At 41.9% G+C, this 25,048-nt stretch overlaps 1 protein-coding gene across 1 annotated transcript in view; it reads left to right on the top strand.

The window, feature by feature from the left end:
• Nucleotides 1–25,048, top strand: part of LARGE1 (LARGE xylosyl- and glucuronyltransferase 1) — a 250,247-nt gene that overhangs the window by 192,364 nt on the left and 32,835 nt on the right. Inside the window, exons 9-11 of the mRNA XM_079992447.1 lie at nucleotides 1,549–1,704; nucleotides 15,586–15,749; nucleotides 23,027–23,305. Coding sequence (XP_079848573.1) covers nucleotides 1,549–1,704; nucleotides 15,586–15,749; nucleotides 23,027–23,305 — 599 coding nt within the window. The remainder of the gene's footprint in view (nucleotides 1–1,548; nucleotides 1,705–15,585; nucleotides 15,750–23,026; nucleotides 23,306–25,048) is intronic.

Raw genomic sequence — 25,048 nt, 5'->3', positions numbered from 1 at the left:
GGGGTGATTCACATGGAAGGATTTGAATGTAGTGCAGACCAGCAAACAATTTCGCTGTGCCTTATTACATGACCATCCCACTGCACCACTCGGAGACTTGGTATTTTGGAGCTAAAACTAGACACTCCACATAAGCAGCAAAAATCATCTCTTTTTACAAGCAGACAAAGTTTTGCCAGCATCACATTCTGAATGAGGATTGGAGTAGGGAGGCACCATTTAGGGTCTTCCACAGTTAAACCCTTTCTTCAAGGAAACTGGAGAATATGAAGTAGCGTATGATCCTAAGTGATTTGAGATGACTTCATTTCTTCTTGTTTTTGTTTATATAGCTCTTTTTATCCCTCAGCGGTTGGTTTTGGCCTTGCTGCATAGTCGGCACTCTGAAATTCCAAATAGGTTTGGTCTCATTGGCTAAGGAAGATGCTTTCAGATTAGTAATAAGAAGTGCCATGAGGAAGTTAAATAAAGCTGTGATACAGTACTGTAGCCACTGCTTACTCAGCTCTTGGCAATTTTTTTGCTGCTCAGAGTGCTGCCGCCCCTACATGTAATTTCTCTAATGGATGTACAAAGCCTTCAGGAGCCCCAGTTTGGAAGAGTTCCCAACAAAATCCTCTCTCTCTCCCTTCCTCCATGCATACACACATCTTGGCCTCTTTGGAATGCTTGAAACAAAGAATCCATTTTATGCCTAAAATGTAATCTCCATAAAATGAATTTGTTCCAATCTGTCACTTCTTGATCCCCACTGGAGGTTTTTCTTCAGGGCCTTTAATTCTTACCCTATTATCATCTCCCCATTACGTTGCCAAAGCAGAATGAATGGCGGCTTGTTGATTGGGCTGGGGGTAGGGAATGGTGGGGTGACACCTTTTAAATGGGCTGCCTGGCCTCTATTGAAGACACAGTAGGTGAGCTGTTGAAGCTGGCAGGACACGGTATTCATGTACAATGCAACACAGGACTTCAGCGGTGTGGAGAAGAAAATTTCCCAGTGCTTAATTTTTTTTCCTGCAGAAAGTTTTTCCAATTCATAAGTTCATTAGTAGCAGGGGATGGGTGCCAACTGCAACTAAACATTAGGCAAGCTTGACAGTTTCAAAAGTTTTGGCTTTGTTTACTCAATACAAGTAAAATAAGCATGCTAAGTTATATCACTCAGAGGGGAAAAAATATTTCCAGTGCAAACTAATATTGAATTTTCAAATTCAAACTTTTCCAGAAAATTCACATCCCAGCAAGCCTTCAAGTTATGCATCCCTGTTTGTAAGGATGCAGGAGTATGAGATAGAGTCCTATTGTATGTCCTTCTTCGATAGGAATGTTTTCCCACTGCTTCATGTTCTCCAGCTTCCTTGAAGAAAAGGTAATTGTGGAAGAGCCTAAATAGTGCCCACCTACTCCAATCCTCATTCAGATTCCAACACTGAGAAAGGACGAAGTAAACTGATTGTAACAATAGTGAGAAAGATGTTCCTTAAAGGCAGCAGGCAAATGTGGCTGCGTTTTCACGACAGGAATGCCTGCTTTGTTTTTTTCTCCTAGGTGATCCATTGGAACTCACCCAAAAAGCTGAGAGTAAAGAACAAGCACGTTGAATTTTTCCGCAACCTCTACCTGACATTTCTAGAGTATGACGGGAATTTATTGAGGCGGGAACTCTTTGGATGCCCCAGTGAGGCTGATGTCAACAGCGAAAATGTAAGTTGGAAGTGTGTGGTTTAAGATGGGGATGGGCTTTTGTTTTGCATGGACCTGTGCAACTTGGAGGGAGGGAGGCTTGTATCCCAGGTGAAAGAGTACAGGTTTGTTGTAGAGTCCGTTGCCTTTCTTACTCTCTCTCTCTCAACTTTCAGAAGATAGCTTTCCCAGATACCGACAGACTGGTTCATAACAGTCATTCAGACTTGACTCCCACAGATTATTTTACAAATTTATCAAGAAAAGGGGTAGAATCTCCAGTATCCTTAAGCAGGTGTGGGGAACCCTTTTCTGCCATGGGCCTTGTGTCTTCATGGGTAATTTGTTGGTGACTGCCAAGCCAAAGCCAATAGTAGGCGAGGCATCCTCTTTTCTCTGTTTCTCACTTTCTACCACCCTCCTTTCCCTCTGACTGGCACAAGCTATTCAAGGACTTTTCCAGCCCTAATACCTGAAATTCTTCTAATGGGGGGAGGCTGGGAATTAAACCAGGGACCTTCTGCACACAGAGCATGTGATCTGTCATTAAGTTATGATTCTTTCCCTGCCCACTCCCAAGTAGAAATGCAATGGAAAAGAGACTGGATTCACAAAACGTCCCCCAATCTCAATAGTCTACATTGTTGAAATGATGAAGAGATGGAAGTAGCTAGACCTATACTTTTGAAAAGTTATGTGTCTTCGTATTTCTGCATATATATTGCAAGCTGTATAATGGGAAAGCATTTGAAGGTGCAATTATTGTGGGAAATTGTTTGAAATTACAGCTAGTTTCCTTCCGTAATAGCTATATGCTGAGTTCTTCCTCCTTCCATGTACCTATGAAGCACAATAGCAGTGTTCAGGACAAGTAGAACAAAACTTGCAATTCAAATCCCTCAGGCAAAGTGGTCCTTTTTAAGTTAAATGCGGGGATATTTATATATAAAGGTGTGTTCTTTTGTGTATGCAGTATCAATTTGTTTAAAATGTTAGAGGCAGGATTTACTGCATGATGCATTTAAATCAGACTTTTGCAAAGCCACCTACAAGAGAATTCACTAGCAGAAACAAGGTAGGCAGATAATTTTAGGTGCCCCTATAAGAAATGGAGTTTGGGCACCCCAAAATTCCTCATTACCTAAATTCTGCAATTTAATATGCATGATAGTTTATAACTGTTGTTTGTGTTATGCTCACAACCACCCTGTGAGGAAGAGGGCTTTGCTGGTGGCAGAGGAATACATACTGAACAATTACTTTTAGGCTTCCTCTATGTATATAGCTGGCCACACTTCAAACAAATGGTGAATAAATGCAAGGCTGAATTAGGGTGGTTGGGGGTCCTGGTGCAGTTCCCAAAATAGGACACACACACACACCCCCAATGAAATTAGGTGCCACAAATTAAGTCCTGTAGGATCTTAAAAGTTAACAAAATTTTATGGCATAACCTTTTGTGGACTACGAGCACTACTCTGAGCATGTGGAGTTTCACAACTCTCAGCAAAACGAAAATGAAAAGGTTCTTACCAACCATAGAGTGAAGATCTATTACTCTGTGCCAGGGCCAGCCTTATCATTAGGCAAAGTGAGGTGGGTGCCTCCAGCAGCAGCAGATGCTGGGAATTGGGAAGCAGTAGCCAGACAGAGCTATGTGTGCTCTGTTGTTTGCCCTGCATCCACCAAGCTAGCCTTCTGCCCTCGGGTGCAGTGGAAGAGGCTGTGCTGTCTGTCACCAGTGTAAGATTCAGATGCCAGTCTGGCCAGGCATCTGTACTTGCAATTGGAGGGAGCACTGTTGATTCTCCACACACACCCCCCCCTCTTTGGAGTAATTTTCCTTCTCTTCTTGACTTCTTAAAGAGACGGTCATGTTGCTTTGGAACTCATGAAGCTAACTATTGTGCATAATTTCATATCTAAAAATCAAGGGTAATTACATATACCTCTAGATATACTCCCCCAGTTCAAGCATCACACCACACACACACACAACTGTAACTTACGAGATAGAACTACAGTTTCTCACTTCATTTAAAAAAACAAAGAAACTAAACCCTCAAACACACTGGCCCAGTTTAGACGTAAAATATACAAGCCTGGAGCTCGTATGCTCCCTTCTCCTATGTCAGTGTGACCATGAGAACAAGATTATAAACTTTTCTTTCCAGTTTCAGTTAACTACTGTTTATCTTAATGTCTCCGAACCATAAATTGCAGTTGATTTTAGCTATTGTTTATGGAAGCAAGCCAGCTTCACATACCATGGTTTGAAGCTGGCTTATTTCTTCACTCCACGAAGACTAACCATAATCTGGCTAGGTTTGGACATAATCCTCCATTGCTGCGGTTGGTTAAAATTGGAAGCAAAATCTCATTTTTATCGCAATACATTCCAATGAGGCCTCTGTAGTTCATCATTATTTTTATTCTAAGTTTATTTTTGCTCACTAGTTCTTTTCAGTTTCTGCTCAGTGCATTCCAGCAATAAATGTACTCCTTTCTTAGTTGCAATAAAGTGAGGAGGAGTTTTATTTATATCTTAAAAGGTGTTCCTAACAACACAGAGAAGAAATTAAGTAGATATTTCAAAATACCTTACAAAAACTGCAATTTTAAAAAGAAATCTTTCCAACTACGTGAACATTTAGAATACAAGTCTGAAAACCTAACATCTAAAAACCACAGAGAGAAAGGGGGGGCTGTTCCTTTAAACGGCAATTCTAGTTGTGAGCCTATAGTCTCCACTGTGTCACTTGCCATAAATTGTTAACACAGACTACCAGTGTACCAAGTAGGGAAGCCTTGCAATGTATTTATTTTTATTTCATTTATTTTAAAACATATACAGATAGCCCTCTCATATAAAATATCAACAAAATAGGCAAGTACAAGATAAAAATGATTAGCTCACCTTGAGAAACTTAGCACAACTGGATAGGCTTGAAGAGAAGTCTGAAAATTAGCAGCAAGGATGCTGGCTGAATCTATGCTGGAAGAGTATTCCTCAGCATGGGACCAGTGACACAAAATGCTCTACTTCCAGTTGATGTCAGTTGTCCCCATGTTTCAAAAGCTTGGCTAACAGCACTCTTATGTAGCATACCTTAGCACAGAGGTAACTTTATGGAATGGAATGGAATGGAATACAAATGTCATTCATTCATTCATTGTAATATTTCCCTTTTCCAAAAAGCAAACGATCAAGTTGAGTTGGGGGAGGTAAGACAATAAAGAATACACTCAGAGATAGATGGCAGCAGCACATATGAAGGCTGCTCCTTACAAGAGAAGGGCTGTCATTCTGTTTTGCTTTGCCTGCAAAAAGTCCCTGGCATCTCCAGGGATGGGTGAGGAATATCTCCTGTTTAACACCCTGGTTTGCACCTCCCAGTCAGTGTAGACAATACTGAGATTGATAGACCAATGTCCTGTCATGAGTCTTGAGGCATCACCAGGCTCGGGAATGGCAGACTAAGATGGACAAGAAGGAAAACCAGGAGAATGCCCGGGGGGGGGCTGAGACCTGGGAACAAGAGCCTTGCAAGTGGGCACCCTTGGCCCACCTTTAAAAGCTTGGCAGGTGGGCATTGCACCCCATTGGGACAACTCCATTTTTCCTGTGCAGTTCTGGCCTCCTTTCCCTGATCTTTGACTCCTTGGACTTGACCTGCTGCTTCTAGCCTGGCTAACATTTCATTTCCTGGAAGCTAACCTGAGCATAGCTGCTATTGTGATCACTAAATTTTGCTGAGCTTGTATATCTTGTTTGTCTCAGTGAAGATCTCTTCCTTACTCTCAAGTAAGAGCCTCTCTCATCATGATCTGGGTGGGAACCAGGATAATAAGGCACTTCCTATGTTCCCGCTGGGAATGTTAGTGCCAATTCGCCAAAATGTTCTGCTCGGCATTCCTTGTAGTTCTGGTGCTGGGAGGGGTGGAAATTACATTTGCCCAGTGGGCAGGCTAGCCCCACACAAGAGAAAATACTAGTACAGGATTTAAAACAGCTCTGCCTCAGATAATTTGAGGGTTGGTTGAATGGTAGCTTTCATTGTTTACAAGATCAATGGCTTATGCCTGTCACTTGCAATCTGGCTGTGTCAGAATTTACCCTCAAGGGGTCATTTCAATATGTAAGCTATTACAACTTAGCAACTCCATGTTATTAGAGGTATTGCATTTAGAATTTAATTTGTAATTAAGAGAGCTTGTTTGGAATGCAAATATCTGTTAAATACCTAATGGAGTTCAATAGGTTTTATACTGCCCTCAGTTATGCTTTGGCCTCATTACAGCACACTAGTGTTAAGAAGAGGCATTACAGAGAGCATAAATTAGATTTATAGTTTTTTCCTTATGCTCCTTGTTTTTTGCCTGTATGCAAAGTAGCTCATTTCTCCTGTATATTATGCATTCTGCTGCATGCTGGTGGTTTCTTCTTTTTGTGATTTCCCTCCCTAGTTTGAGTTTTTGTACTGTGGGTTGTGGTGAAGGAGATCATTCACAGATGCTAAAATGATTTTGTAGTTGCTCCAGGGATAGAACACCATTTTCACGTAATGGTTTGACATCAGAAGCATTTGAAACAGGATAGGCTGGAAGTTTAAGTAAATATTAAAAAAAAAACAACAACAGGGGAAACCAGGGGCCTAATTTCTGAAACCAAGTCTTTTGCTTACCATTGAAATATGTTTCTTGATTTTGGTGGGCAGAGCAAAGTCTCACGCTGTCTTCAGCATTATTATTATTATGTATTAAATTTGAACATTCTTCCTGTCAGTAAAATTTGAGATCTAAAATAGGATGGGGACCCTCTGGCCCTCCAGGTGCTGTTGGGATGCAGCTTCCATCAGCCCCAGCCAGCATCACAGGTAGTCAGAACTGATGAGGGTTCTTTTCCAACAACATCTGGAGGACCACCAATTCCCCCTTCCTGTTCTGAAATATTCTTCCTTACAAGAAATAGGCATTTCATTGCACAGCTTCTGGCAAATGCTGAAGAGGTGCCTCTTTACCCTGGCTTTTGATACTTGGCATGGAAATTTTTAATACCCACGCTGTTTTTGTGACTGTAAGTTGTTTTACACTGTTTTTGATACTGTGTTTTAATGTTGTAACCCACCCTGGGACCTCATAGTGAAGGGCTGGTCGTCAACAACAACAACAACAGATTCCTATATGTCAAAACAGTTCTTCCATCTGTTTAACATTTTTAAAACCAAGCTTTCTTTGGGAAAACCCAGTTCAGCATCCCCCTGTGTGAAGTTGCCAGTACCTGATCATAGCAACACATAAGGAGAGATTGAGATCTGGGAGTTAATGTGATGGAATGTCCTGAAAAGCTTACTTGAAGAATTCATTTTAATTATAACAAGCACACAGATGGCAGAGATTATCAAGGGAAGAAGCCCAAGAACATGACATACTTGACTTCAGAGCTGAAATGCTGGAAATGTCTGTCAATGGTAGCTTATTGTAACATGTGACTGTTATCAGGCTTCGTAAAGTTTTCTTTCCTTCCTCATGTTTACAGTTTGGTTATTCTACTGCTTAGTTACTTTCTATAGAGGAGGGATATGAGTATCCCGACATTAAATATATATTTTTAATCTCTGTTGTGGCAACTGAACTTGCGTGCTTGGGTTTGGACAGATGGAGGGAAGGGGAGAGATCTGATACCATTAGTTCAAATGCAACAGGGGAGCACATTTGGTACAAAAAGGGAAATTATGGTAAGAAAAAGAAGTGTTTTGTGCTAAGTGCAGGGCCTGTAAAATGGAAACTATTGAAGGGTTTTTTATGCTGCCTAATATATGTGATGCACCATCCGTGTCATCTGGTGACTTTGCTTTCACAGTTGCTAAATGAGCCACCAGATTTAACAAGGGTTCTGCACTAATTTGCTCCATATCTCATGCATGGCATGAAACGTGGAAGGGGGAATTTACAGCCCTTGAAGTAAGTGGAAAGGACCTCAGCAGGATTAGTGGCCTTTAGATCAAGCATTGTTGCCTGTCTCATCCTCCTCTTCCCCTCCTCTTCTTATTTTAATGCTGAAAGTAAGTTTCCAATGAAAGTCATAAAAGCAATGCACACTATAATATCTTATTTATGAGCTTTCTATAGGCCTTTAATGTTTATGTCCAGCATTCCATTACCAGAGGACCTACTTGTAAAGCAGTAGTATGTTTAGTATACCCAGTTGTGACTTCACAGCAAAAGCTGTAAGGCGAGATATAATTTCTCTAGTAAAGGCCTCATATTCATTCCATATTCACTTTTTTTCTTTTTGCAGTGACTTCTGTCAGGGGCATTCATATGATGAAGCACCAAAACTACTGAGAGCAGTGGCAGTGATAAAAGCTGTGGTGCAGGGTAGAGCAGTTTTGTGACTGAAAGAACTTGCATGTTACCAGTTTTAAGGGAATTACCCTGCCAGTAACAAAAAATGCTTAATTACCTCCAGAAAGAGCTGTGCCAGGGGAAAAAATCCCAGCCACTTGATTGCCCAGCCACTGAGGGATCCTATTTTATATACATGGAGTTTTGAGGATTTATTCAGTTCTGTTCAAGTCTAGTGCAAACATGTTGGATGGTAGCTTTTTTTGGGGGTGGGGGGAACAATTGCCAAAATGTAGGCATTTGAGGAACTTTCCTGTCCTGAGTAAGGAATAGCTGATGGGGAAATACTGATTGATTATGTAAGCCTGTGTCCTACAAGATAACCTGTAAATAAGGATGTAATATAATCATATAATAATTGGTTGAAGTCGCTGTTCGCGTCACTTTTTCTGTCCCCAGAGTCTTGTGTGGTAGAATAGTAGCTAGTGGGCAGGGGTCAAAAACAGGATCCACAAATACTCATGTCACGGTCACCATGGCAACCACCCTTCCTGATTAGCATCACTTCTCATAACACATACTTCAAAATATGTTCCAGAGGCAGAACCACCAAAGCACAGCATGAAGTTAGGCCTGGAAATGGCACATAAAATGGGGGTCCCCTCACGGTTCCTTTTCAGTGTCTCCAAAGAGCAGCCTGGAAAATGTGGATGAGGCAGGGTAGATCCTTTAACTTTACAATGTACTGTAGGGATACTCAGAGCAGAGACTGAACTAAAAGCACAGCAGCTGAGGGCAGGAAACAGCAGGAAAATTAAAAGCTGCTGAAACCACTCCGATTATAAATTCAGACCAGCTAACTGCTGTGCCTGGGAGCGCATGATCAACAAGACGAAAAATACTGTTGCAATTAGTCTCTGCACACCAGTGGAATAGCATTGCCTATCTAGAGCCTGTTTTGGAATGCAGAACATTTTAACAGCTCCTCCATAGAAGTTCCCGGACAATTCCTTCGGAATAATGCAGCCCAAATGGAGACTTGCTTTTAAAGCTAAGGTTGTATATGCACTTCTAAATTGCTCAACTTGATTCAAAGGTTTGTTTGCTTTCAGCAAGCTGAAGTTTTTTAAAAAATAAAAAACACAGCATAGAACCACATAAGTTAAAGTAAATTGATATAAGCAGACAACCGACACTACTATTTGTATATGGGCACACATACAAAAAAGTCTCCTTTCCCCTAAATGGATAGCCACAGAAGAGCCACAGCAGGTATGTATTTTGGCTAGCCATAGGGGGAAAAAACCAGTGAAAGCTGTAAAGGCAAAGCACAGCATGCTTGCTGTGTGAGAGAGAAAGTTTATAACCATGTAGAACATGGAACACAGAGTTCTGTGGCTATCAGAGCAATCCAAGCCCTGTTGTTTGAGGTGGGGGGTTGGATTGGGCAGAGGTGTTTCCCTACACAGCTGTGCTAGCTAATCCAGCCTCCATCCAGTCACTGCCAACTGAGTGGCCAAAGGGACACGCCATCAGTACAGCACTTCCCTTTCTAGTGGGTAAAAAATGCCACCAGCCAGATTCTCACTGGAACTGGAAGAGCCTGGAACAGGCCATTATGGGGATGTTGAGTGGGACAAAAATAGCCTAGATCCCAAACCAGTTTCACTGATCTGACAAGATGCCACCAGGCCTGATATGAGCCCAATCACTGCACCACTTCTAGGCTGGTGCAGCAATCTTCATGCCACCCACCTTCTACCCCAACAGCTGTAGCTCAGTGGTAGAGTACCTGCTTTGCATGCAGAATGTCCTGAGTTCAATCATCAGCTTCTCCGTGTAGGGTAGGAGAGACTCTTGTTTGAAACCCTGGAGAGCCACTGCCAATTTGTGTTGACAATACTGACCTAGATGGACCAGTGATCTGACACAGTACTGGGCAGCTTCCTGTGTTCTTCACCCTGCATAGCAGGGCTGTGGATGCAGTGGTTTGAACTGTACTGGAAGTTGGGAAGGAGACAGAAGTGTTGACTAGAGAGCAGGGTTCCTGTGCTTGTAAATTGTTGGGAAGAGATAATTTCGGACGATGCACTTGTCCTGCCTCAGTGTTTTGGGGGAGAGAAATACCACACCTGTCAACAGCCCCTCTTCTGTGCAGTTACTGAAGATTCAGAAAGGTTCAGAAACCTCGTCCTCCCTGGTATTTCACCATAAGCTGTAAAACTATGACCGCCTACTGGCATTAATAATAATCCTCCTTTCAAAAGAGGGAGCCATGTTAATTAGAGCAGTAAGAGCAGCTCTGCAAGTGCAAGACCTTAAACTGGTTTAGAAGGAGATTTGTGCTCATTGCTGTTATGAGATGTTGGGGGAGAGTTTTAAGCTTTTCTTCCCCTAATTAAAAAAATCCATTTGCAAAAGAAGTTGGAAGTTACTGTGCACTGAAAGATAACGGTATCCATCAAGGACAGCCTTTAATCTCACAATTAGGTCCATGCGGACAAGCAAGCCAGCTCAAGACATTTTGCTGCCTGAGGCAGAGCAGCAGATAGCTTTTTCCTCCCGTGTCAGGGTGCACAGTTCCCAAGGCTGGTCAAGTTATTTTGGCACCTGAGGCACAAAATCCCACAAGCACCTTTCTCCCTTCCCAGCAGTACAAATGCAGTACAGTAATAAGTTAAATAACCATCAGTTTGCTGCCCTTTCATGTCACTTAAAACTAGCTGCCTAAGGCAGCTTCCTCCTTCAGCCTAATGGTAGGGCCCACTCTGTACAAGACCCCCAGGCTATAAATATTTATTTGAGGAGTTGTTGTTTTCAGCTTTAGTAGCTAATTAACATACTGAGAATTCTAAAACAGAAGGTTGGCCATGGTAGGCTTAGCTTGTCCTTTGACTTGGGCATGTCTAGTGCAAATTTCTCCTCCTCCTCCTTTGAATAGGAGAAAGCTGTGTTGTGTTATAATCTGCATTTGAAAGACCACCTCAGTTTGTGGCATGGTGCACAAGGACCTGCTGTCTGGAGGTAGAAGACCCAAAGTCCCCTTGAACATTCAGAATTAGCTGTGCAATCATTTGGCCCATTTTCCCTTACGGCTTGTGTAAATATTAATATATCATGAAGCTGCTTGGAGAACTTTGAAAGGCTAGAAACTGGCTATAGAAGAACAAATGTAGCAGGCGACTACCAGTCAAAAGGTGAACATATGCAATTTGTCACATCAGCTTTCAGTTGATTGCATGTACAGCAAACCAGCCCTCATGCAGTAGAATTTGTTTCACGGACTATCATGTCTTATTCTTTAAGTTTTTTTGTGATAGACAGCAAGGAGCAGCTAATCAACTGTCTAGGTAGATGGATTCTGTCTGTCTAAGCCACAAACAGGGAGTCACCCTCCACCACTGATGTTGTTAGGTTACAGTTTCTAATATCTCTGTTCATTGACCAAGCTGGCTGGGATTCACAAAAATGGAGTCCAACAACACCTGTTGTTGTTTAGTCGTTTAGTCATGTCCGACTCTTTGTGACCCCATGGACCAGAGCACACCAGGCCCTCCTGTCTTCCACTGCCTCCCGCAGTTTGGCCAGACTCATGTTTGTAGCTTCGAGAACACCGTCCAACCATCTCGTCCTCTGTCGTCCCGAGATGGTTGGACGACACCTAGAAGTCCACAAATTCCCCATCCCTAGTCTAGGTCCACCTCAAAGGCAGTTTCCTCTGATCTGAAGTTGAGACGCATGCCCCAGTTCACTGTCCAAATAACTAAGTTAGAAAATATCCTTTATCTCCTCTTATTTTATTTTTGAGCTGGTAGAAATCTGTATCTCTTTGGTAGTTTTTTGTTTTGTATTTCTTACACCTTCTACATTATTTTATTCAAAATCTAATGAAAGTAGTTGCTACCTGTATCTGTGGAACCATTCTCGGGGGGAGGGGGATTCTTGAAGGAGGATTGCAAGGGCTTTTAAAATTATTCCAGCTTAATATGTACAATCAGGAAGAAACTGACTACTTGGACAGCTGCACGGTCCCCTTTATCTAAAGCTTGTTCTTATACAGTGGTACCTCAGGTTACATATGCTTCAGGTTACATACGCTTCAGGTTACAGACTCCGCTAACCCAGAAATAGTACCTCGGGTTAAGATCTTTGCTTCAGGATGAGAACAGAAATTGTGCTCTGTCAGCGCGGTGGCAGCAGGAGGCCCCATTAGCTAAAGTGGTGCTTCAGGTTAAGAACAGTTTCAGGTTAAGGACCTCCGGAACGAATTAAGTACTTAACCTGAGGTACTACTGTAAATCGAAATCTTCTTACACTTCTTTATATCATGAACAGAAGTTACGAAGATGTTTGCCTAAACACAGCATTTAAAGGGCAAGTCAGATGCATAGGTTGGAACCTGCATTTCATTATAAATTTGGGTATATAACTAATGTGTATAATTCGGCAAATTTGTTCATGTCCTGCCAGTTTTCTGGTCATGCATTGTAATTTAATAACACTGTAGACACATTGAGGATACAGACTAATTGCATGCATCTTTCACATAGATTAGGCTATAATTATTCAAAATATGAGTTGCATTATTACTTGCTCTTTGGCATAATTTAAAGAGAATACAAGGATCCTCTTCAGCAGAGTGAGCAGAAGCAGCGTCTGAGGCTTTAGGCCTTGAGTCGAAAAAGTTGCTGAGGTATTTGGAAGTTAAATGTGCTGAAGCCTAAGATACCAAGGAGGCACACAAACACAGACATCTTAACTTTTATCAAACTTTATGATTTCTTGCTTATCTCTAGATCATTGAGAAACTGACTAGCATATTTGAAATTAGTAATACTCTGGTCAAAATGTATTGGCTTGTCATAAATTGTGTTCTGGAAACTTAAATGTGAAGCATGCCAATTAAAACTTTTGCAGACTTGGGTAGTATGGGGCTGGCTGGCAAGAGAGACAATGCAGGGCCACCAGATGCGGCAACGACACACACGCTTTCACTACATGTTGTTAATTACATTCCTTCTCCTGGATTTCATATGCGATGCCCTGATAATATTTGAGCATATGTGCTCCTTAAATGAGAAGTTCTCACTGAAAGACAGCACAAACTTTATGGTCAAGCTTGAACACTAATGAATGGTTTCTGTTGGACAAAAATACAATTCTGGGCCACCATCCCCAGATCAAAGTGGGGGGGTCATATATACAGAATCTGGCCAGCTTTGTATTGGAATTGTCCCTAAGAGACAATTCCCCCCCTCTTTTTTTGCATCCTGGGCTCCTTTGAGAGGAACGGCAGGATATAAATTCAATTAATTAATTAATTAATTAATTAATATAATGTAACATTTCCACTGTGGAAAGATGTTACATAAATATTAAACTTGCATTTGGTCCCCTTCTGGCTTCATCCCCCTTCTGGCTTCACCCCCGGTTAAAATACTAGGGCATGAAATGCGATCTTTCTTTATTCCATTCCTCAGCAGTAGTCAGAGACATAATTTAGTCCATAGTGCTATTCCATAGCTCATAATTAAGTTGTTATATCCTTTTATCTTAGAAGCATGAAGTAATCTGATAATCACTCAGTGACTACCTAGATAATGGCTACTTTGCAATTACCAACTTATAGCTTGGCTATTTGTGAAATTAAAAAAAGAAGAAGATACTATGATATCTCGAAGGAGTGGTATGGTACAGCTCTTCTAACCATTTCTACTTAGGCTGATGAATAGAACTGATAAGGGGAGAATGCTAATGTCTTTCCATGGAAGGAAATTAAGATGTTTCATCTAGTCATTTCTGGCTTTATTTAAAATGTTATTTGTGCTTAGGGGGAATGAAATGAACGAGGGTGTGATGAACTGAGGTTTTCAGTGGTGAATAAAATGTAAGATGATGGAGAATTTGTGCTCACAGTGGTGACTAGAGTAGGGCAGAGGAAGAGAGGAAGAGACACATGGAGACAAGGATTGGATAAAATCAGTCATCACTTTATAGACTACAGCTTTCATAATATCTGGGCATGGCCAATGGTGTGGTGGGTGGGGATGTGTGTGCAACTCAAAGACTTTTTTTAAAGGAAGATAAGGATGCATCTCTGGCCATCAGTTGATCATTTGATGACTGGAGAGAGGACAATAATCCCCCTGCTCGGCTGATCCACAGCTGAGAATGGGAAGAGGGGGTCTGTGCTGAATGTGTCTGCTGGTGGGTATGTCCTCTGTTCGTGCATGAGAAGGTGTGAGGTGACCACACCCACCACTGGCACAGGGCCCTTGGAAGGTTGGCCAAGAGCAAATGCAACCCCCAAACTATAATCAATTCTTCTTCTGTTTTGTTTGGTGAGCCATTTAGTCATGCATGAATTTTGATGGCTCTTCGAAAGAAAACATACCTGCAGCAGTAGGAACCCTTGATGTGTTTTTTCCAGAATGCCAATGGCATAGCTTTCAAGTACAGTGGTACCTCAGGTTACAGATGCTTCAGGTTACAGACGCTTCAGGTTACAGACTCCACTAACCCAGAAATAGTACCTTGGGTTAAGAACTTTGCTTCAGGATGAGAACAGAAATTGCCCAGCGGTGGCAGCAGGAGGCCCCATTAGCTAAAGTGGTACCTCAGGTTAAGAACAGTTTCAGGTTAAGAACGGACCTCCAGAATGAATTAAGTTCTTAACTGACAGAAACTGGAGTATTTGGTACACTGCCTAAAAGTAAGTCTTGCTATATCACTGCTGCAACAAGGCTGGATCCAGAACGGCAGCAGTGATATAGCAAGACTTACTTTTAGGCAGTGTACCAAATACTCCAGTTTCTGTCAGTGGTACCTCAGGTTAAGAACTTAATTCATTCTGGAGGCAGAATTTTTCTCAGAGGTAGAATTTTGCCAGCACAGATGTCTTCAGAAAGTTCATAGGAAGTAGTTCATAGAAGTTCATAGAAAGTTCATAGAAATACATGTTGATATACATGTATTCCCCTCCCAGTGGTTAATCTTTAGCTTCTCTCAAAAAGCTTAGATGAGTTGCGGTTGTTGTTGTTGTTGTTGTTGTTGTTGTTGTTTTTCCCTATCCTGGCTAGTTTCCACTGACATACTCAGTGCTTCTGGAAGGGCTTTACTTTGCATGCAGATGGTTCCAGGTTCAATCCCTGGCATCTCCAGGTAGGGCTGGGAATGTTTCCTGTTTGAAAACCTGGAGAGTCACTACCCATGTGAACTACTGAATTAGCTGGACCAATGATCTGATTCAGTATAAGGCAACTTCCCATGTTCCTTTTAAAAAGTTTATTTGTGCTGATGGCCACTATAAAAATATACTTGGTTAATGAGTTCTGAAAGTTAATTATGCATTGTGTGAAGTAGGCCTTCTATTTCATTTAGGGTCTGTAAGTGAGATGACTTTGGGGTCTGCGAGAAAGTTCATACATGCAATGAATGAAAGTGACAAGATGCTAGTGAGGTACCTAATCTTAACAAATGACTACCCTTCACTAAAAGAGATTTAGTAATATATATGCTTGTGGTTTCCCCTCCACCACCCTACCCCCACTACAGCTCCAGAAACAGCTGTCTGAGTTGGATGAAGATGACCTGTGCTATGAGTTTAGACGGGAGCGTTTCACTGTCCATCGCACCCACTTGTATTTTTTACACTACGAGTATGAGTCTGCTCCAGACAACACTGATGTAACGCTGGTGGCTCAACTCTCAATGGACAGGTAAGAAATGCCATTTTATTATCACACCAAGAACTCTGGAAAATGCAATTAGCACCCGCTAATGAGTTCAAGAAAATTTCACAAGGTCTTATGTCGGTGGGGAAAAGAATATTTGGGATTCACTGACAGTAAATGAGTGCCATTTGTTTTGTACAGAAAGAGGGACATGATGAGTCAGAGACTTCAGTGCTCAGGTGCAGGGTAGGAAGTTACGACCCCGGAAATGGCCTGATCTACCCTATTGGTAGTTAACTGATCATCATCATCAGTTCCCCATGTTCAAAGTGCTATGCAGGACAGGCAACATAAGCACAGCAATTCATACTTATGGTACATGACAATGCTTTATAACAATGTCAATCCAGCCATTATAGTTCATTTAAAATACATCAAAAGTGTAAATGAGCGTAAAAAAGCATGTGGTGAGTCAGGAAAGGAAAGAACCTAGATAACGTTGATTGTTGACTCAAGCAGAGGGTTTTTGTTAGTTCTCCCATACCTTCTGTACCATATGACATACTTGCTTTGCTGGGGATTTTACAAAATAGGTTCTTTGTTCTACAGCATATGTGGACCTCTCCATTTGGTCCATAAGGGTGTTTAGGCCAAGCCATGCCCACCCTGGTGCCATATATGATGTTAGGAGTGGGATAGTCAAAGGTGAGTCTTGGATTAAAGGGGTTTTGATGCTTGCAAAGCCTCTTGAGTCGTGCTTCTCAGGGGAGTAGTTCTTCTCAAGGAAAGATGCACACTTGTACTGCAGGGGTGGAGGTGGAAATCAAGTTCTGGCCCACTAGCTAGATCCTCTTCCATGCTCCTGTCCTAGAGCTACCGCTGTCCTTGATAGCCCATGCTTTCTCTGTCTTGCTTTTGCTTTGGGCACACTCATAATTTTCTTTGAGCAGAAGCTGTATTGAGCTGGCAACTTTTATCCTGTCAAATTTGGTTTTTAAGCGGCTGCATCCCGAGAGCCTGGATAAACCCGGAATGTGCATTCACAGATTTCAAGCAGCCTGTAAAATGTGCATCACTTCTGTTCAGAAACCAAGAGCATCTCATCTGAATTGCAACATCAGAATCCCCACATCCCAATACCTGAGGCCCTCCTTCCTCCCTGCTTTTGGTAGAGTTAGTTCTAGGAAGGAAGAGGCCCGTCTTCAAAAGAAGCAAGCAGTCAGCACTGCATTAGGCAGAGCACATACCTGAGGCATGTGTAACACTTCTGTCCCTCTAGTTGACTACACAGAAAGGTCAGTGTTCCTCCACAGGGAGACCCTAGGAACTTAGGCTGACTAAATGCATGCTGATTTGCTGAAGAAATGAGCATAAGCCCACAAAAACCACTGCACTGTTTGGCTGCTAGCTTATGCATCTAGCACATTCAGTCATCATTTGCCACGTTCACCAGCGCCTGTTCTATTGATTTTTAATTTGGAAAACATTTCTTGGGGTGGTGGGGTTTGGGGCTTTCATGCATGCCTTTTGAGTTAAACAAAGACGAAGAAAAGAATCTCACACAAATCCTGTGTGAATGCCACAATGAATTAGAGAAGGAAATGAGGCTGTGTATGTTTTCCCTCCAGGATTTTAATTCAAAGGAGCGAACTGCAGCTCAGCACTGTTTTGCTGGCAACAATGCAGCAGTTGAGCATCTGTTTCGCTTTTTTGGATCCATTCAGGGAACACGCTGTATTGATAGACAGGGATGCCCATCTTTATTCAGAAAGGAGAAAGCAATTGGCCTGACATGAGAAAAAATAATCTTTCCACGCACTGTTAGTAAGTTGTTGTTATTCATTGATTCGGGTTGGAGATTCTCTCTTTCAGCTAAAATCAATAAATAATATCCCTACCAAAGAAGCTTTTAGCCATTTTATTTCCTCTTGCACCTTTCAGTTGTTTTTCACTATCTTTTTTAAACTGTTTTTCTTTATTACATTCCTCCCACAACACTTGTATTGTGTGTTATTGTCATTGGCAAGGAGAGGTGCAAATACTAGTAATAGATAAGGCTATAGCATTTGTTCTTTCAGTGAATGCTGTGAAGAGAGTGGGCTAGATGCTTTGAAATGTCTCTCCTCACCACCATCCGTAGTAGAGCTATTTTGCAGTGCTCGTGCAGCACGATCCCTGGGAGTGTTGCTGCTCCCTGGTCAGTTGATGTCGCTGTGCTGGCCTCATCTAGAGGGCAAATCAGCAACATACTAGGCCTATGGGGGCAATGCTTTGGGGTGCAGACCTGAGAGAAGACTTTCTCATTTTTCTAATCCTAAATTCAGTTTTCCACACTTCTGCAACAATTTGTGATTTTTAAAAAAGCAACCTCATGTAAATTACCTGCATTTAAGTGTGAATTTTTCCTAAAATACATGCCTGTATGCAGTTTTACGAAGTAATGCTTCTTAATATAATGCATTTTTGTATCTTATTTTCACCGATATATACATTTTCATGCACATTTTACTCTAGTATATGCACTTCTGTACACATTGTTTGACTGGAGGACTGCATTGAAACATTTGGGAAGGTGTGAGTTTTGAAGGATGGACTGTGTTGTGGTTCCCAGATGGTTTCAAAAAGTGCAGATTTGGTAGATTCACCTATAAAGGCATGTTTAACCTACCCATTCCCGCGAGACACCATTGCTGCAAAATACCATCCCTAGAAGCAGCCATACTGTACCGCTGATCAGCTGTTGTGGAGGAGACAGAGTGTCAACTTGAATTCTTGCAGTCCGCAACAAATCTCTATGGCCCTCTCCACAAGCCCAGAGATGGTGGTTGCTGAATGATAGCATTTGGAGGACCAGCAATCTGCCTAGGCATTGAATCGCTAAGCAGGCCAATAAAATACTAGCCAGGTAGTAATCCTATATCCTTCCACTCCCACAGGTAAACTTTTGCAGTATGTCAGTCACCCTGAAAGGGCCCAGGGACCCTGCTAGACTTTTCTATGACCACACTGAAGCAATTGGGAGCTTTATCTGAAATCAGTTCCATCCATCTGTGCTGATTGTCTGCTTTTTGTTGCATAATAGGGAAGAGAAATCCACTGTGCTTTTTACTGTATATTTTTTAACAGCATCATATGTTTTATTTATGATTCCTATCACGGGCTAGCTAAAGCTTTGTACATACCTTTGGGGGTGTTTTTGTTTGTATCGATCCCTATTTCTAATTTAAGTGTGTGTTACACCCAATAATAACCATCATTTCAATAATAGATTAAAAAAGGAGAAAATAATGATTCAGGTATAGACTAGCAAACGTAATCTCTGGTATCTAGGGAAGCAAAGCTTCTTGGATGTCATCAGGATCATTCAGAACTGCAGGGAAAAGCTATTAATGTTGAAATCAGAATTTATATTTGCCAGTTTGAACATGTTATTTCTTTCTGCTGCACAGCTTAGGAAAGATGGCGGGAGAAGAAAACAACTATTATTATTATTGATTACTGTAATGAAGAAAAAAAGATTATTTTGCCTCATATAAACATTAATAGGGAGGTTATAGTAGTAGGGATTTGGAAAATGCAGAAGAAAATCTAACTGCCATGTCTTGATATTTTAGGGGGATTGGGATTTGTTTTTTGAGTGGTTTCTCTGCTTTCTCTTTAGATTAGTGAAATAAGAGGTTTGGTTTAGCAAACACTTGTTCACATCCTTATGGCTGCTCTAGTTATTCTTGCTACAGAGGATGAGGACCGTGACTAGGCAAGATTTAATTCAGCGATATACATGGAAAATGTTATGTTGTAGATTTAGGGGGGACCCCCCCCCCCAAAGAAAACCCTGAAAGGATTTTGATTATTTGAAGGGAAGATTACAGGCCAGTGGGAAGATTGCAGGCTAAGCTTCCTATCCAAGCCAGGGCCTCACTTGGGATAGAGGCATTAACATGACAAAAGGTGTTGATGGCCCATCAAAGGGAATTCTCGGACCTGGACAGAGGTTGCAATGGTGATGGGGGGTGTTTGAGGTGTCAGGAAAAGAGAGTCTTTAGAGCAAGGTGTGCTGGGAAGAAGGAGGGAGAGAAAAGACTGGGATCCATCTTGGGCAGGCTGGTTGAAGGCTGGCTAGGAGAGATGTCTTTGACTCCAGGGCTGCACTGCTGCAAGTCCCTCTTGAAATGACAATGCTAAAAGATCTGAAATCTCTCCATGCAGACTGAAGGTGTAAATAGGTGAATAAATCATATTTCTTAAAGCTATGGCAGTCTCTACCATGTCTCAATTCTCCAAAGCAACACAGACCCTGGGTGAGTGCCTGGAGCCCCCTGGTATCTTGCTACAGAAGTAAGGGTAGCACCCAACTTCTGTAACAGCTGTTGGCTTTACATTTGTTTTTCATTTTAATCTAAAACACCATTCAGCTACACATACAGAAGAACTTCCTTATGTGATAGAAGACTTCTGCATCCCACCAAACTCTGCCCCTTTGGAGTGTGTTTACTTAGGATTCACACATGTAATCAGTGGCTAGTTTTCCTGAACATTTACCAAAGAGGAAAAAAATAGCGGAGCCTCAAGGCACCCTTGAGAGCAGCTGTAGGAAAATGGTTGTCAAATGCCATTCCCCAAACTTTTCATCTTCAGCTTGGCAACTGGAAGACCACAGGGATTTCCAGAGCTGAGATTAGGTTCACTGGTGGCCACTTACTGACCCCTGGGTAAAGAATAATTAATTTACCTCAATCCATTCCAATGTTCACTTGCACTTTTGTTTGGTATTTTCCATTCTGCTGCAATTGTTTTAATTTTGCACAAGTGGTTCTTCTGTTTTGTCATCAGCTGATGCATAAATATCCTTTTATTATACATATGTCATACAGTATGATAGACACACATATCTCAGCAATGTCTACAGATCAGTTATCTTATGTGTGTTCCATTTCAAAGTGGACTTGTGGCACCGTAAAAACAAAGTGGGTCTATGACTGAAATCCTAACCATGCAATCCTAACCATGTCTACTCAAAAGCAATCCCCATTGAATTCAATGAGGCTTACTCCAAGGCAAATGGAGTAGCATTGCAGCCTGTCTCCCTATCTTGATTCCATAGTTCAATATAAACTTGTCACCCTGCACTGTTTTCCTCACTCCGACATCTGGGAGAGACAATTTAGCACCCTGTTGATATTTTGCTCTTTCTGTTCTAGATTGTATGGATTCCTGTTGACAAATGTTTTACAGGCACTCCTCTTCACTCAGTGCAATGCCACTTAATTACACATAGATCATTTAATTGCAACATTTTATTTCATAAATACATATTTTATACAGAAAATGGTTGCATGCATTTATCTGCTAAAACATAAAACTCAATTTATGTTTTAAATGTTTATACTAAACATGATTTTGTGTTTGACAGCTTGAAATCTGTTTTTGTGCCATGTAGAAAAGAACAATAATGATGATGTGTTCCTTTGGTTTTTAAATCCACAGTACAAAGGGGATTGAATAGGTCTGTATAGGCTGCCACTAGCAAATAACTAGAAGTTATAAGTCAACAACTTCAGTGGGGGGATGAAATTTGTCTGTGGCTGGGGCAAGGACACTTAATATTTTAAAACAAAGATTTAGGGGATGGAGGGTGCAAAATGAGCAGTAAAATCCAGTTGGTTCCCCCCTACTTTGACAAAGAGACTTTAATCGAGGAACACAGATGAAGTGTACAGAAAGCAAAAGAGATCACGTCTTCCCATATTAAAAGAGCCATAATGCATTCAATTTTTTAAAAATTCACAGTAAGAAGCAGATTTTAGTCCGTGTTGACTGTCTCTAGCAACAAACAACTTATATGCAGTCAAAAAACAACACTTCTAAAAAAAATAAAATTGCTGAGGCACCTGTCAGGACAGCAGCAATTATACATCAATGAATATGTAAATAGTGTATATTGCAAAGCAGTTTATGCATCTATTTAGGTATAATGTGAATATGTTAAAAAGAACTGAGGCAAGCATCATTCATAGCAAGAATCTGTGCCATGATGGGGGTCAAATGGGCAGGTGGAAAGAAATCCACTTGAAAGTCTAGTCTTGATTTCAAAAGATTCTTCCTACATCTCTACCCCAGCACATGCACATGATTTCAAAAAACAGAAAGGCTTTATCTGCATTAACATCAGCAGCTAAGTACTTCAATTCTATGCAGCCACATCAGTGTGGTTCTAGTTGCTACTGAACAATGCTGGGTTAAAAAAACACAGTTGTTTTAAGGTTATCTGGGATTTTTAAATTTTTGTTTTTATTGTATGTTGTCTACAGTTGGAAAGGTAGTTCACAATTCTATAATATCATTATTATTACTGCAACTACTTTGCAAACTCCACAGAGAAGCAAGAGCATCAAAGGGTGTTATTTGGAAAGAGCACTCTACCACTTTTTATCAAAGAGGGCAGAAGTTGTTACACTCTACCACAATCCCCACCGTGACTTTTCAAAGCATTAAAGAGCAACCAAGCCATCTGCATTCAACAGCGAAGTATGGTTGACCAAATAAAAACTCAACAACACTATGGACACATCCAACTGTAGTTCACGGAGCTAAATAAGTGATAAACTGCGGGAATGAATGTTGAAACAGAAATTCAATATAAATTCAACTCCTTGTGAATTTACCACTTAATAACAACCAATAAATGTCCTAAGTAAATATTAGTAACCTGAGTAGGGCTCCCTGAAGTACTGCAGCTTCCCACAGCTAGGAAAACTTATATATATATAAAAAAGCAGCATAGCTAACATTTCTTTCCTTAGCAGAAAATACAACAGCAATGAATGAAGCAATACAATGTAGTGGTAGGCACTTACTCTTGAGTATACCATTGCCTTCCCCAACCTGGATTGTTGAGGATTACAACTTCTGTCAGCTAATCAGCACAGTACCAGGTTGGGGAAGACGTAACAAACAATTACCTATTTTATTACTTAAATGGTTTCATTCTTTCAAAATATTGAAGGTGATTTTTGCCTCTCTAATGATTCCAAAGGCCCTCATCTGCTGCATCTCCCCCTTCCTTGTTCTCTGTGATGGGACAAAATCTTTAAAATTAATGTTTCTTTTATTCTAGAGAAGATGTAAAATGTACCAATTTTTAGTTAGTCTTTGAAGCTCCCATTTCGGAGATGGATCTCCAAGTGATCTTTCGACTTAAAAGTATCAACATATGTTGAAATATTTGCATGGAGGTTACCCAGTACAAGAGTTTAAACAGAAAAGGGGGACATCCTGGTGGTAAAAAATTCTCTGTTCTAACCCTTCCTTTCTTCTCTTAGACTCCAGATGCTTGAAGCTATCTGCAAACACTGGGAAGGACCAATCAGCTTGGCACTCTACCTTTCTGATGCAGAGGCACAGCAGTTTCTGCGCTACGCTCAAGGCTCTGAGGTCCTCATGAGCCGTCACAACGTTGGATACCACATAGTGTACAAGGAGGGCCAATTTTATCCGGTGAACCTCCTACGGAATGTGGCAATGAAACATATCAGCACACCATACATGTTCCTGTCAGACATTGACTTCTTGCCTATGTATGGACTCTACGAGTACCTCAGGTAAGCACATGAATTGTTCTGGCAGGGTCACAAGAGTCAAGCCATTGGTCCATCTAACTCAGTATTTTCTATAGTGACTGGAAGCAGCTTTCAGAAAGCGAGTCTCTCTCGGCCCTACATTTCATTTCATTTATTACTTATTTTTATTAAATCTGCCGCCCTTCATCCGTAGATCTCAGGACAGTTCACAACATAAAATTACAATATAAAAAAACACAAAATACGTAAGAAAAATAAGAAAAAAAAACAACCCAAACCAATAATCTCCCCCTTCCGCAACACAATAAGCTAATGGCCTAGTTAAAGAGGAACATCTTCGTCTGGCGATTAAAGATGTATAATGAAGGTGCCAGCTGAACCTCCCTGAGGAGAGCATTCCACAGACGGGGAGCTACTGCAGTAAAGGTCCATTCTCATGTTGATACTCTCCACAGAGGCGGAGATAGTTGCTCCAGCACCCAGAGCAGCACACATGCTGTGCACTCAGTGGTGGGGGCAGGGTGAGCGTCCCAGGGGGTGAGATGCCCATGGGGGCGGAGCAAGCTGCCCATGGGGAGTGTAGCGAGCTGCCCATGGGTAGAGGGAGCCGAGCCGCTTTGCCAGCAGCCTTCCTCCCTTCCCTCTTCCTTTTGACAGCTCAGGGGAGGCTCGCCCCCCCCCAGAAGCAGCTTGGGAGCAGGGGGCAATGGCATGCCACCCACCCCCAACTCCCAAGCCTCCCCCAAGCTGTCGAAATGAAGGGAGAAGGGGGGAAGGTCGACAGCAAGGCGTCGCAGCTCTGCCCCTTCCTCCGACGGCTCAGGGTAGGCTTGGGAGTAGCAGGCGGGCAGCATGCCAAATGTCACACACACACCCCAGTGATGACACCTGGGGTGGACCGTCCCCCCTTCCTCCATCCCTGACTCTCCAAACATCTCATGGAAGAGGCACACAAAGAAGGGCCTCAGAGAATGCTCTCAGGGTAGGTTCATATGGAGAGAGGTGGTCCTTGAGGTATTGCGGTCCTGAGCCGTTTAAGGCTTTATAGGTCAAAAACAGCACTTAGAATTGGACCTGAAGTTTCTTAACCTTCAGAGGCAGCCCTGTGTATAACACATTGCAGTCATCTAACCTAGAGGTTACCAGAGCATAGAAAACATAAGTTAGTCTATCCCTGTCCAGATAGGGGTGCAGCTGGGCCACCAGCCAAAGCTGATGGAAGGCAATCTGTGCTACTGAGGATTTATTTATTTATTTATTTATTAATCTACCTTCAATCAAGGAAGCCCAGCACACCGAAGAGAACGCTACGCCACCTCCAATAAGGAGAACCATCCCCAAGGTGAACTCACCAGGCTCTTGGGACAAGCTGAGGTACCTAGACGAGGCAGAATTAGGCCACAATCAGGTACCGGAAGAACACCTACGGAAAGAGTTAACACACTTCAAAGGCTTGGTGACCACTAATGTCAGTACTCAACATTCACCAGCCGAAACTATAGAACATTTGGCCAGTTTGCCATGCACGGAGAACAATGGGCCGGCTCATAAAAGAGTAGTCCCTAAAAGTTCCTTGGGAAACAATTGACAAAGATCAGACCAGAGGCAAACACCAGCCGGCTCCCTATCTCCGCGGAAATTCGACACCATTAGAAATAAACAGGCTCAATCCTTACCCACAAATCAAGCAAAAGTAGTTCTTTCCCTGAAAGGCGCATTCAGTCCACCCCAGAGCCTTAAAATTGTCTCCTGGAATGTTAACGG

Source organism: Podarcis cretensis (genome assembly GCF_951804945.1).
Source record: "Podarcis cretensis genome assembly, chromosome: 10".
NCBI classification, from domain to species: domain Eukaryota; kingdom Metazoa; phylum Chordata; class Lepidosauria; order Squamata; family Lacertidae; genus Podarcis; species Podarcis cretensis.
Note: the sequence above shows the minus strand (reverse complement) of the source record. Positions and strands in the feature narration are given on the sequence as shown.